We start from the raw sequence: 15,198 nt of genomic DNA on the forward strand, positions 1-15,198 counted from the left end.
AACCCATTTAATGCACCAACACTGAATAGAAATTATTTTGCCATATAATTGCTTTATGGATATTGAAATATCTGATATGAAAATTAAAGTTTTCAATATTTTAAATCTAACATTTTGTAAGTAATAGTTTTTGTTTGTTTTCCTTTTATTTTTTATTGAAGGATAATTGCTTTACAGAATTTTATTTTCTGTCAAACCTCAACATGAATCAGCCATAGGTATACATATATCCCCTCCCTTTTGAACCTCCCTCTCATCTCCCTCCCCATCCCACCCCTCTAGTTTGATACAGGGCCCTGTTTGAGTTTCCTTAGCCATACAGCAAATTCCCCTTGACTATCTATTTTACATATGGTAATGTAAATTTCCATGTTACTTTTTCCATACATCTCACTGTCTCCTCCCCTCTCCCCATGTCCATAAATCTATTATCTATGTCTTTTTCTCCATTGCTGCCCTATAAATAAATTCTTCACTACCATTCTTCTAGATTCCGAATATATGTGTTAGAATATGATATTCATCTTTCTCTTTCTGACTCAATTCACTCTGTATAATAGGCTTTAGGTTCATCCACCTCATCAGAACTGACTCAAATGCATTCCTTTTAATGGCGGAGTAATATTCCATTGTGTATATGTAGCAAGACTTCTTTATCCATTCATCTGTCGACAGATGGACATCCATGGGCATGGACATGCTTCCATGTTCTAGCTTTGTAAATAGTGCTGCAGTGAACAATGGGATGCATTTGTCTTGTTCAATTGTGGTTTCCTAAGGGTATATGCCTAGGTGTAGGATTGCTGGATCATATGGTGGTTTTTACCATGGTTCCTGACCCTGAAATGCTACCCTTTTCTGTGAGAATGAATGTGCCCCCAGTGGACCTGGTGCCTCATGCACTTTTCACAAGGCTGTGCGAGTACTAATAAATCAATGGGATCGGATATGCACTTTAATTTTCATAGGTATATAGAATACTCTTTCAGCTTTGTCCTTTAATTCTAAAGAAGAGAAAACCTATACATGAGTACTAAAAGAATCTGATCTTCTCCAGAAATCAAAACAGAATCAAATAACAGTTGTCCTTCAGAACCAACTATGTGACTGTTAGCTGGTGATTTTTTTTTTTTTTATTCTTTCTTTTGAAAGTGAAAGTCAGTTGAGTCCGACTCTTGTGACCCCATGGACTGTAGCCCGCCAGCCTCCTCTGTCCATGGAATTTTGAATTTTCCAGGCAAGAATCCTGGAGGGGGTTGCCATTTCCTACTCCAGCCATTGTCATGTTTACTGTAGCCATTCTATAGGTGTGTAGTGATATCCCACTGTGGTTTTAATTATCATTCTCTGGTGGGTAATGAATGATACTGAATGTCTGTCTTATCATGTTCTTAGTTGCCTTGGTCTGTCCTCTTCGGTGAAATGTCTTATCATTCTTAACTGAATTTTATTGTTGAGTTTTGAGAGTTCTTTCTGTATTATAGATATCATCCTTTGTTGGGTATTTTGTTTGCATATATTTTGTCCCAGTCTGTTTCTGGTCTGTAGCGTCTCCTACACAGTCTTCCACAGAACAAGAGTTTTAAAATTTTGATTAGGTCTAACATCAGTTTTCCCTTTTATGAATCATGCTTTTTACTGTTGAGTCTACGAGTTCTTTGTATAGCCCACAGGTCTCAATTTTTCCTGAAAGTTTTATAATTTACATTATATATTTGTCTATGATCCATTTGAGTCAATTTTTATATTAAGAGTGTGTGTGGTGTTAAAATTTCTTCTTTTTTTTTTTTGCCTATGCCTATATGTTTTTGGCCAATTGCTCTAGTCCAGTTTGTTGAAAAAACTTCTCCTTATCCCATTAAGTTGCTTTTGGACCTTTGTAAAAAATCATTTTGACATTTGTGTGGGTCTGTTTCTGGGTTTCAAATTATGTCCCACTGTTCCATATGTCTGTTCCTTCCCTAATACCACACTGTTTTGATTGCTGTAGCTGTACAGTGTGCCTTAATACTGGGTACAGTGATTCTCTCTCACTTTACTCTTCTTTTTCAATATAGTTTTAATTCATTTTGGGCTGAGTCTTTTGACATACATTGTAGAATCAGTTAGGACAGAGGAGCTTGGCAGGCTTCAGTCCGTAAGGTTGCAAAGAGTCGAACTTGACTGAAGCGACTTAGCACACACGCATGCAAAGGTTAATTGTACAGAAGAAAATAAACAAACCAAGGAAAACTTGGTGGTATTTTGGTAAGAATTGCATTAACCTACAGATCAGTTTGAGGAGAACTGACATCTGTATGATGTTGACTTTTCCAATTCATAAATACGTGTGTCTCTTCACTTTTAAAATATTCTTTGATTACCTTCATCAATACTTGATTACCTTCATCAATACTTTGTAGTTTTGGGCTTACAGATCCTATGCTTGTTAATACCTATGTATTTACATTCTTTGGGGTGATTGTTAATGGCATATTGTGTTTCAGTTTCTATAGGCTCATTATTAATAGATAGAAATTGTGAATGGTTTTTGTGTGTTGGCTTCAAAAAATTTTACTACTGTTTCCTTATTTCTGTTTCCTAATCTTCTGGTGATCTGAAGAATTGTCTTAGAGACATTTCTAGCATATTGGGTAACTAATTGCAAGCGCTGCTGTGAAAGTGATAGTATTATTTTTCTCTTACAGTTTATATACTGAGCCTAACAGCCTGCGAAGCTAGTACAAGACAAAGCTAGATTCAAATGCAGACTTGCACATAGCTGTTTCCAATATGCTATGTCATCTCAGGGTGAAGGAAAAATTTTGAAGGGATTTACATGGTATATTTTGTGAGAAGTTTTCCCTGAAAATGACAACTTGACTAGAATTACTAGATGCTCTACTTACTTTCTGTCTCTATAGACAGTGTACAAATATCTACCGACACACAGGTGGTGCTAGTGGTGAAGAACCCAACTGCCAGTGCAGGAGACCTAAGAGGTGTGGGTTCAATGCCTGGGTTGGGAAGATCTCCTGGAGAAGGAAATGGCAACCCACTCCAGAATTCTTGCCTAGAAAATCCCATGGACAGAGGAGCCTGGTGGGCTATAGTCCTTGGGGTTGCAAAGAGCTGGACACAACTGAAGTGACTTAGCATGCAGTGCATAGGGAAATTTGGGTTCCATTTTCCCTACTAAGTGCTTTAAAAAATTCTTTATATTTGAAGTACAAATATTTACCATATTGGTATTCATTTCTTTTTTCCTTCAGTTAACTGTTTATGAAGCAGGTACTGGGTATACAGAGATGAGTAACACAGAATCTCTGCTTTTAATTTGCTACAGTCAAGTAAAGAAGACTGATAGGAAAGCAGGTAGTGTAATGGGTGTTAAGCATTCTGATGGAAGTAAGTACATTTTCTACACAATAGTGTACTGGAGCTGGTGCATATCAGCTTATGGGTGCAAATTGTAGGAATATTTATATGACATCAGTCATGTCCAACTCTTTGCAACCCCATGGACTGTAGCCTGCCAGGTTTCTCTGTCCATGAAAATTTCAGGCAAGAATACTGGAGTGGATTGCCTTTTCCTTCTAACAGGGCTTTCCTGTTTCCTCCCTCCCTCCCTCCCTTTCTTTCTTCCTTTTTTGTCTTGGGGCATGTACTCTACTAAAATACTACTATTACTGTTAACATAGAGAACAAGCTTATAGTTACCAAAGAGAAGGGGGGGGGGATAAATTAGAAGTTTGGAATTAAAATAAACACACTACTATATTTAAAATAACTAGCCAACAAGGACCTATTGTACAGCACAGGAAACTATACTCAAGATCTTATAGTAACCTACAATGGAAAAGTATCTAAAAAGAATATAGATTTAGATCTATGTAGGCAATGGCAACCCACTCCAGTACTCTTGCCTGGAAAATCCCATGGGAAGGAGGAGCCTGGTAGGCTGCAGTCCATGGGGTCGCTAAGAGTCGGACACGACTGAGCGACTTCACTTTCACTTTCACTTTCATGCGTTGGAGAAGGAAATGGCAACCCACTCCAGTATTCTTGCCTAGAGAATCCCAGGGATGGGGGAGCCTGGTGGGCTGCCGTCTATGGGGTCACACAGAGTCAGACACGACTGAAGTGACTTAGCAGCAGCAGCAGCAACGGCATATACTATGAATCACTTTGCTATAAACCTGAAACTAACACAACATTGTAAATCAACTATATTTCAATAAAAATTAAAAAAAATAGAAAAATACTACTGTTGGTACAGGAGCAAAGATATTAAATCTAGTCCTTTGTCCTCATTGAAACACGAGCTAATTCAGCATGTCGTATCATAAGATGTCACATGACCAACTGCTTCTTGTGATTTAAGTAAACACCTTTTACAAATATGGTGACCAGTTCCCTTTTAGATGATGAGTGTGAGATTAAGTCTTAATTTCCTATGGGTTCTTTTTCTTCCCAGAGAATATAAAGCAGCTAACATCACCATCAACTTATACATCATCAATGAACCTTGGCTCTTCTCACTAGCCTGGTGCTCCAGGATTCACTCAGTGACCACAGACAATACTCAGATCCTGAAGGAGATAAATCACCCTTACTACTTCATGGTGAGCTGATTGTCCAGATTGTTCTTCCAAATCTAGTACAATAGGAGTCTCTGTCCCCTCTCCACCCTACATTGCCCACTGTGCAGTCTCCAGGGGAGCTAGTTAAGAGCAGAAACTTATGTGACATTGGAGAGGGGGCATTCTCTATTCTCTCACCCAGATTCTTCTGTGATTTTTCAGGCAGAAATTGTTATTATTGGTATAATCATCACTCTTTATTGAATCCTCACAATGTGCCTTTCATGCATAATGTAATTCAGCCCTCTGGGTTAGCCACTAGGAGCATTCCCATGGGAAATCTGAAATTTGATGTTATTAATATCCTTGACCGGAGAAGGCAATGGCACTCCACTCCAAGATCAGAATGAGGTCTGACTCCAGAGTTTTGTTACTGCAACCCCTCCTTTCTGAAGGCACAGCAACAATGCTAGTGACATGAGGTTTGTGGAGAAAATCAAGTATGCTGCTACTGCTGCTAAGTCACTTCAGTCGTGTCCGACTCTGTGCGACCCCAGAGACGGCAGCCCACCAGGCTCCCCCATCCCTGGGATTCTCCAGGCAAGAACACTGGAGTGGGTTGCCATTTCCTTCTCCAGTAAAACCAAGTATACTTGATTCCAAAATGAACACTGTGTGTCCTAAGCAAGAGGAGAGTGTGACTATCCAGCTACTGCTTATGGTTAGAGGCGTGGGAATCTGAACACCTGGTTTACACTTGCAACTAAATCCCATCACTTACCTATGAAGAGAGCCCCAGCTAACCAGTTAACTGCTATAGAGCCTGTATTTTTTATCAGCATAGAGCAGGATGACTGAGTCAGGCACAATAGCCCACAGCAGAAATCTGCTCTGTGAGCTAGGTCTTTCCCTACCCCTGAATAAGCTCTCACTCAGATTCCTTAGTTTCTCTAGTCACTCTGAGATAATTTTTAAAGTTCTTTTTAATCACCAAAAAGCCTCAGCTCAGCATCAAGTGTCTAATCCAGAGTAATAACCCAATGTCTAAACTGCCTTGAACATTAAAATTTTAGGCAGAGACACCTAAATGAGAAGCTTAAATATTTTAGATTGCTTTCTCCATAGCTGCAGCCTCACTGGCCCTTGTTTCTGACTTGATCAGAGGCAGGAGCAGGTGCGAGGTGATCGGGGCCAAGCGCACAGTCTCATCAGGCCAGTACTGCATTGAGGCCTTCTGGTGGCAGTGTAAAACTGCATACCCCTTGGTGCCTTGGGCAGCCCTCTGCAGATGACCCTCAAGGAAACCTTGGGTGGCAGGCCCCTTGGCATAGATGAAGCCTCTCCACTTGTCTGTCTCTGTACTGTCCTCCTTCATTCATAGACTATATACTTTTCTAACAATTTTATTTTTAAAAATTGATTACAGAGTAAACTTGTTCAATATGTAAAATTAATCATTATAAAATGCATAAGTTAGAAAGCAGTATACCCCTCCATAATCCTATCCTCCTACATCAGTAATGTCTGATAGTTGTCCCTTTGGATATATTAAATAAAATTTTATTAAGTAAAATTTTCATTTTAATATTTGAATTGTTAATAAATTCATGTGAATCAAAATTCAGAGTGTAAAAGACGTAAAGTCAAAAACTTCTTTCTACACCTGGCCTGGACTTGTTTTAAAGGACCCAAGGTCAGTTTGTTCAGGAAGGTGGAGCCAGTATTCCAAGGACCCTCCTAAGCAACCCTCACCCTGAGTTAGAATATGCAGGTTCAGATCCTGGCCACCTATTGTGTGAACTTGGAAATGTTAGTTAACCTGTCTTGGCCTCAGTTTGCTTATTTGTAAATTGAGTATCAAAAGTACTACAATGGAAGCATTTTTATCCAATATAATCCTCTCTGCTTAGTGTTCTATTAATTCAAAAATTTTAAAACGAGGAATTGGGAAATAAATGATGTGTGGTCTGTTAGCATTTTTGTTGTTGTTGTTTGGTCGCCAAGTCTTGTCCAACTCTTTATGACGCCATGGACTGCAGCACCCCATGGCTTTCTTGTCCCGCACTATCTCTGGAGTTTGCCCAAGTTCATGTCTGTTGAATTGGTGATGCCATCCAACCATCTCATCATCTGTCACCCTCTTCTTCTGCCTTTAGTCTTTCTAGCATCAGGGTGTTTTCCAATGAGTCAGTTGTTTGCATCAGGTAGCTTTATCCAGGTCTTCCCTTGTGGCTCATATGGTAAAGAATCCACTTGCATTGCGGGAGACCTGGGTTCGATCCCTGGGTTGAGAATATCCCCGGCAGGCAGGCATGGCAACCTACTCCAGTATTCTTACCTGGAGAATCCCCATGGATAGAGGAGCCTGGCAGGCTATAGTTCATGGGGTCGCAAAGACTTAGTCATGACTGAGTGACTAAGCACACAGCAGAGCTTCAGCCAGCCTCAGTCCTTTGAATGAATATTCAGGGTTGCTTTACTTTAAGATTGACTGGTTTGGATCTCCTTGTTCTCTAAGGGACTCTCAAACATCTTCTCCAACACCACAGTTTGAAAGCATCAATTCTTCAGTACTCTGCCTCTTTATGGTCCAGCTCTCACATCCATACATGACTACTGGAAAGACCACAGCCTTGACTGTCCAGACCTTTGTATACAGACCTTTTACTGTGTGGATCACAACAAACTATGGAAAATTCTTCAAGATATGGGAATACCATACCACCTGACCTGCCTCCTGAGAAATCTGTATGCAGGTCTAGAAGCTGGACATGGAACAAAAGACTGGTTCCAAATCGGTAAAGGAGTACATCAAGGCTGCATATTGTCACCCTGCTTATTTAACTTTTATGCAGAGTACATCATGAGAAATGCTGGGAGGATGAAGCACAAGCTAGAATCAAGATTGCTGGGAGAAATATCAATTACCTCAGATATGCAGTTGACACCACCCTTATGGCAGGTAGCGAAGAAGAACTAAAGAGCCTCTCGATGAAAGTGAAAGAGGAGAGTGAAAAAGTTGGCTTAAAACTCAACATTCAGAAAACTAAGATCTTGGAATCTGCTCCCATCAGATCAGATCAGATCAGTCACTCAGTCATGTCTGACTCTTTGCGACCCCATGAATCGCAGCACGCCAGGCCTCCCTGTCCATCACCAACTCCCGGAGTTCACTCAGACTCACGTCCATCAAGTCAGTGATGCAATCCAGCCATCTCATCCTCTGTCATCCCCTTCTCCTCCTGCCCCCAATCCCTCCCAGCATCAGAGTCTTTTCCAGTGAGTCAACTCTTCCCATGAGGTGGCCAAAGTACTGGAGTTTCAGCTTTAGCATCATTCCTTCCAAAGAAATCCCAGGGCTGATCTCCTTCAGAATGGACTGGTTGGATCTCCTTGCAGTCCAAGAGACTCTCAAGAGTCTTCTCCAACACCACAGTTCAAAAGCATCAATTCTTCGGCACTCAGCCTTCTTCACAGTCCAACTCTCACATCCATACATGACCACAGGAAAAACCATAGCCTTGACTAGATGAACCTTTGTTGACAAAGTAATGTCTCTGCTTTTGAATATGCTATCTAGGTTGGTCATAACTTTCCTTCCAAGGTGTAAGCGTCTTTTAATTTCATGGCTGCAGTCACCATCTGCAGTGATTTTGGAGCCCAGAAAAATAAAGTCTGACACTGTTTCCACTGTTTCCCCATCTATTTCCCATGAAGTAGTGGGACCGGATGCCATGATCTTCGTTTTCTGAATGTTGAGCTTTAAGCCAACTTTTTCCCTCTCCTCTTTCACTTTCATCAAGAGGCTTTTGAGTTCCTCTTCACTTTCTGCCATAAGGGTGGTGTCATCTGCATATCTGAGGTTATTGATATTTCTCCCGGCAATCTTGATTCCAACTTGTGCTTCTTCCAGCCCAGCGTTTCTCATGATGTACTCTGCATATAAGTTAAATAAGCAGGGTGACAATATACAGCCTTGACGAACTCCTTCATGGCAAATAGATGGGGAAATAAAGGAAACAGTGAGAGGCTTTATTTTGGGGGCTCCAAAAGTACTGCAGATGGTGACTGCAGCCATGAAATTAAAAGACCATTGCTCCTTAGAAGAAAAGCTATGACCAACCTAGACAGCATATTAAAAAGCAGAGACGTTACTTTGCCAACAAAGGTCCATCTAAGTCAAGGCTATGGTTTTTCCAGGGGTCGTGTAAAGGATGTGCGAGATGGACTATAAAGAAAGCTGAGGCCGAAGAATTGGTGTTTTTGAACTGTGGTGTTGGAAAAGACTATCGAGAGTCCCTTGGACTGCAAGGAGATCCGACCAGTCAATCCTAAAGGAAATCAATACTGAATTGGAAGGATTGATGTTGAAGCTGAAGCTCCAATATTTTGGCCACCTGATGCGAAGATCTGACTCATTGGAAAAGACCCTGATACTGGGAAGGATTGAAGGTGGGAGGAGAAGGGGAGGACAGAGGATGAGATGGTTGGATGGCATCACCGACTTGATGGACATGAGTTTGAGTAGGCTCAGGGAGTTGGTAATGCACAGGGAAGCCTGTCTTGCTGTAGTCCATGGGACTGTCGCAAAGAGTCGGATATTACTGAATGACTGAACTGAACTGACTGATATAGACCTTTGTCTGCAAAGTGATGTCTTTGCTTTTTAACACACTTTCTAGGTTTGTCACAGCTTTTCTGCCAAGAAGCAATCTTCTTTTAATGTCATGGCTGCACTCACCAGCTACAGTGATTTTAAAGCCCAAGAAAATAAAATCTATCACTGCTTTCCCTTTTTTCCCTTCTATTTGCCATGAAGTATGAGAGTCCCTTGGAGATGAGCCCTGGGATTTCTTTGGAAGGAATGATGCTAAAGCAGAAACCAGTAGTTTGGCCACCTCATGTGAAGAGTTGACTCATTGGAAAAGACTCTGATGCTGGGAGGGATTGGGGGCAGGAGGAGAAGGGGACAACAGAGGATGAGATGGCTGGATGGCATCACTGACTCGATGGACGTGAGGCTGAGTGAACTCCAAGAGTTGGTGATGGACAGGGAGGCCTGGCGTGCTGCGATTCATGGGGTCGCAAAGAGTCGGACATGACTGAGCGACTGAACTGAATGGAACTGAACTGATGGGACTGGATGGCACTATCTTAGTTTTTTGAATGTTGAGTTGTAAGCCAGCTTTTTCACTCTCCTCCTTTACCCTAATCAAGAGGCTCTTTAGTTCCTCTTTGCTTTCTGCCATTAGAGTAGTATCATCCATATAACTGAGGTTGTTGGTGTTTCTTCCAGGAGTCTTGATTCCAGCTTGTAACTCATCCAGAGGTGCATTTCTCATGATGTGTTCAACATATAGGTTAAACAAACTGGATAACAATAAAAAGCCTTGTTGTACTCTTTTTTAATCCTGAACTAGTCAGTTGTTCCATTCAGGGTATTGTTGTTTCTTGACCCGCATACAGGTTTCTCAGGAGACAGGTAAGATGATGTGGTATTCCCGTTTCTTTAAGAGTTTCCCACAGTTTGTTATGATATACACAGTCAAAGGCTTTGGCATAGTCAATGAAATGGAGGTAGATGTTTTTCTGCAATTCTCTTGCTTTCTCAATGGTCCAGGAAATGTTGCCAATTTCATCTCTGGTTCCTCTACCTTCTCTAAACCCAGCTTGAATACCTGGCAGTTCTTGTTTCACATAATGCTGAAGCCTAGCTTGGAGGATTTTGAGAATAACCTTACTAGCATGGGAGATGAGAGCAGTTGTCCAGTGATTTGAACATTCTTTAGTACCTTCTTGGGAACTGCGATGAGGATTGACCTTTTCCAGTCCTGTGGCCACTGCTGTGTTTTCTAAATTTGCTGACATATTAAATGCAGCACTTTAATAGCATCATCTTTAGGATTTTAAGTAGCTCTGCTGGAATTCCATCACCTCCACTAGCTTTATCGGCAGCAGTGCTTCCTAAGGCCCACTTGACTTCACACTCCAGAATGTCTGGCTCTGGGTGACTGATTACACCATCGTGGTTATCTGGGTCATTAAAATCTTTTTTGTACAGTTCTTCTATGTATTCTTTCCATCTCTTCTTGATCTTTTCTGCTTCTGTTAGGCCTTTACTGTTTCTGTCTTTTCCTATGCCTATCTTTGGATGAAATGTTACTTTGATATTTCCAGTTTTCTTGAAGAGATCTCTAATCTTATCCTTTCCGTTATTTTCCTGTTTCTTTGCGCTGTTCTTTGAAGAAGGCCTTCTTGTCTCTCCTTGCTCTTCTCTGGAACTCTGCATTTAGATGGGTATACCTTTCCCTTTCTTGTTTTTCACTTCTCCTTTCCTCAGCTGTTTGTAAAGCCTCATCAGATAAACATTTACCTTCTTGCATTTCTTTTTCTTTGGGATGGTTTGGTTCACTATCTCCTGTACAGTGTATGGACCTCTGCCCACAGTTCTTCAGGCACTCTGTTTACTGGATCTAATCCCTTGAATCTATTTATCACCTCCACTGTGTATTAACAGGGAATTTGATTTAAGTTGTACCTGACTGGCCTAGTGGTTTCCCCCACTTTCTTTGGTCTAAGCCTGAATTTGACCATGTTGAAAAAACTTAGTGGCCTAATACTTAGTGGCTTAAAATATTTGTTTTTCACATTCTGTATAATGGCTGAATGCTTTCTCTGGTCTCAACCAGTTTGGTTGGACTGGGTGTCTAGGATGGCCTCATCCACAGGTCTAGGGTCTTACCTGGAATGACTGTGGTCTCCCTTCATTTGGTCACTCCTCCTCAAGGAGGCCAGCTTTACTTATGTTCTCCTGGTGGTGCTGGCTTCTTAGTAGTTAGAGAGGTCAAACCCCAGTGCATGTGCCTTTCTAAGGATCTCCTAATCTGATGTTTGCTAATGTTCTACAGACCAAAGATAATGACATGGTCAAGTCCAGATTCAAGGTAGGGCAGGGAGCAACAGATGTTAGCTCTTGCTAGAGAGGAACAACCAAGTCATATTGCATACAGGCCTGCATGTGGGGAGGAATATTGTGATTATTTTATAAGCAATCCACCACATACATACCTAATACATTTTAAAGTAGTCATTCACCTTTTGACATAGACTCAAGGTCTTTCGTTTGAGGGTATTTTAGCTGATTGAATTCTGTATTCACTTGCTTATATATACTTCCAAATTAACCAGCTATGATTTCTAAGTTTGTTTCCTTTTTTTGTTTTTCAGTCACTAAGTCATGTCCGAGTCTTAAAGCACAAAAATAACTTAAAGTCATTGGGAGAATGAGGAATCCAGCCAGATTTTTATAATAATCCCATCACCCCCAGTCTCTTAGTGTGTCACGCACATCTAATTCATTTGCAGTTTATTTTTACTTATTTATTTAGGGCTGCACTGGGCCTTTGTTGCTTTGCGTGGGCTTTCTCTAGCTGCAGCAAGGAGAGGCTACTCTTTGTTGTAACGAGCAGGCTTCTCATTTCAGTGTCTTCTCTTGTCACACAGGCTCTAGGGCGTACAGGCTCAGTAGCTGTAGTTCTTGGGCCCTAGAGCACGTGGGCTCCAGTGGTTGTGGCACACAGGCTCAGACGCTGCGGCTTGCGGGCTCTCAAGTACACACTCTGTATTTGTGGCACATGGTCTTTAGTTTGCTCTGCAGCACGTGAACTCTTCCCAGAGCAGGGGTTGAGCACATGTCCCCTTCAATGAATGTGTGCATGCTTAGTTGTGTCTGACTTTTTGTGACCCTATGGACTGTAACCCACCAGGCTCCTCTGTCCATGGTATTCTCCATAGAAGAATACTGAAATGGGTTGTCATTTCCTCCTCCAGGAGGTCCTCCCAACCCAGGGACTGAACCTGTGTCTCTTGCATCTCCTGCATTGGTAGGTAGATTTTTATTCACTGTACCACCAAGGAAGTCCTGCAGTATATTTTTTAATGACTTTTTCTGTCATCATCAACTTTTAAAAAGCATTGACTTAGTATCGCTTGAAAATGTCATATTTTTTTTACTCGGCTTTTACACATCTAAGCAACATTTAATTATACCACAGAATCATAACAAGTGCAGCTGTTCTAAAGCCATATGGAGTAAAAACAACTGATTCTTATTGACTGTGCAGCCTACCTGGTGGGCATCCTGGAGGAGGCCAAGGCATTGGTCAGGTTCTGAGAGGGCATTAGGAGCCTTGGATTAGTGGAACTTGGTTGAAAGCTTCTGCCGTACCTGCCTACTAGAGCTATTTGAAGGATTAGCTGTGAAAATACCCTTAATATGCTTAGAACACTTCCTTCAATTTAGTTCAGTTCAGTCGTTCAGTCGTGTCCGACTCTTTGTGACTCCATGAATCACAGCATGCCAGGCTTCGCTGTCCATCACCAACTCCCGGAGTTCACCCAAACTCAAGTCCATCGAGTCAGTGATGCCATCCAGCCATCCCATTCTCTGTCGTCCCCTTCTCCTCCTGCCCCCAATCCCTCCCAGCATCAGGGTCTTTTCCAATGAGTCAACTCTTCGCATGAGGTGGCCAAAGTACTGGAGTTTCAGCTTTAGCATCATTCCTTCCAAAGAAATCCCAGGGCTGATCTCCTTTAGGATGGACTGATTGGATCTCCTTGCAGTCCAAGGGACTCTCAAGAGTCTTCTCCAACACCACAGTTCAAAAGCATCAATTCTTTGGCTCTCAGCCTTCTTCACAGTCCAACTCTCACCATCCATACATGACCACTGGAAAAACTGTAGCCTTGACTAGACGAACCTTTGTTGGCAAAGTAATGTCTCTGCTTTTCAATATGCTATCTGGGTTGGTCATAACTTTCCTTCCAAGGAGTAAGCGTCTTTTAATTTCATGGCTTCAGTCACCATCTGCAGTGATTTTGGAGCTCAGAAAAATAAAGTCTGACACTGTTTCCATTGTTTTCCCATCTATTTCCCATGAAGTGATGGGACTGGATGCCATGATCTTTGTTTTCTGAATGTTGAGCTTTAAGCCAACTTTTTCACTCTCCACTTTCACTTTCATCAAGAGGCTTTTGAGTTCCTCTTCACTTTCTGCCATAAGGGTGGTGTTATCTGCATATCTGAGGTTATTGATATTTCTCCTGGCAATCTTGATTCCAGCTTGTGTTTCTTCCAGTCCAGCATTTCTCATGATGTACTCTGCATATAAGTTAAATAAGCAGGGTGACAATATATAGCCTTGACATACTCCTTTTCCTATTTGGAACCAGTCTGTTGTTCCATGTCCAGTTCTAACTGTTGCTTCCTGACCTGCATACAGATTTCTCAAGAGGGAGGACAGGTGGTCTGGTATTCCCATCTCTTTCAGAATTTTCCACAGTTTGTTGTGATCCACACAGTCAAAGGCTTTGGCATAGTCAATAAAGCAGAGATAGATGTTTTTTTGGAACTCTCTTGCTTTTTCCATGATCTAGCGGATGTTGGAAATTTGATCTCTGGTTCCTCTTCCTTTTCTAAAACCATCTTGAACATCAGGAAGTTCATGGTTAACATATTGCTGAAGCCTGGCTTGGAGAATATTGAGCATTACTTTACTAGCATGTGAGATGAGTGCAATTGTGTGGTAGTTTGAGCATTCTTTGGCATTGGAATGAAAATGGTAGTTTGAGCATTCTTTGGCATTGCCTTTCTTTGGGATTGGAATGAAAACTGACCTTTTCCAGTCCTGTGGCCACTGCTGAGTTTTCCAAATTTGCTGGCATATTGAGTGCAGCACTTTCACAGCATCATCTTTCAGGATTTGAAATAGCTCCACTGGAATTCCATCACCTCCACTAGCTTTGTTCGTAGTGATGCTTTCTAAGGCCCACTTGACTTCACATTCCAGGATGTCTGGCTCTAAGTCAGTGATCACACCATCATGATTATCTGGGTCGTGAAGATCTTTTTTGTACAGTTCTTCTGTGTATTCTCCTATAATTGCTCATTAATATTAGTTCTCATCATTATTACCATCATTCATGTTATTGTTATGATAATAATTATAATAATGATAATATTATTATATAATATAATAAGGATAATATTATTATCATTACTAATAGTAAAATCATTACTATCATTTCTTTCTTTCTCTTCTTTCTTTCTACTAATCAGTCCAAGAAAAGACCTTGGGATAGAGTGGAAAATGGCATAAGAAAGAAAAAAATGCCAGACCCAGTACCATCGTGTAGTATTGGAGGTGAAATAATGCAAGTAGAAAGGGAAGATCAAACCAGGGAATTTAAAAACTCATGCAAGTGAAGCTAGGAGATGGAGGTCTGTAAAATGGGTGATTCAGTCAAGGAGCCTCAAGCAGTAGGCATGTTAGTCTTAGTTAAGAATGATAATTTCAGCATGCTTATTTGAAGCACAATGACTTAGAAGAATGATTCCTAAATTCCGGTTCACAGACTGGTTGCTTGTTTCTAGGAAGCTTGTTAAAGATGCAGAAGTTCTGATTCCTGAGTTGCTAATGAGGCCCAGGAAGCTGTCTTATGAAAGGCTGCGGCTCAGGTAGATTTGGATGCATGGCCAGGTTTGGGAAGCTGTGCTGTGAACACACAGAGCACTGGAAGCCAAGGAACTTGGGCTGTAGTCCTGGGTCCAGAGAAGACTTGCTCTGTGACATCTCTG

The 15,198-nt window shown here is 41.3% G+C and overlaps 1 protein-coding gene across 1 annotated transcript in view; it reads left to right on the top strand.

The window, feature by feature from the left end:
- Positions 1 to 15,198, top strand: part of LOC112444840 (glycerophosphodiester phosphodiesterase domain-containing protein 4-like) — a 115,843-nt gene that overhangs the window by 92,922 nt on the left and 7,723 nt on the right. Inside the window, 1 exon segment of the mRNA XM_024987388.2 lies at positions 4,457 to 4,604. Within this exon segment, the coding sequence (XP_024843156.1) occupies positions 4,457 to 4,604 (148 nt within the window).

The sequence above is a fragment of the Bos taurus genome, chromosome 29, assembly GCF_002263795.3.
Source record: "Bos taurus isolate L1 Dominette 01449 registration number 42190680 breed Hereford chromosome 29, ARS-UCD2.0, whole genome shotgun sequence".
Classification (NCBI taxonomy): domain Eukaryota; kingdom Metazoa; phylum Chordata; class Mammalia; order Artiodactyla; family Bovidae; genus Bos; species Bos taurus.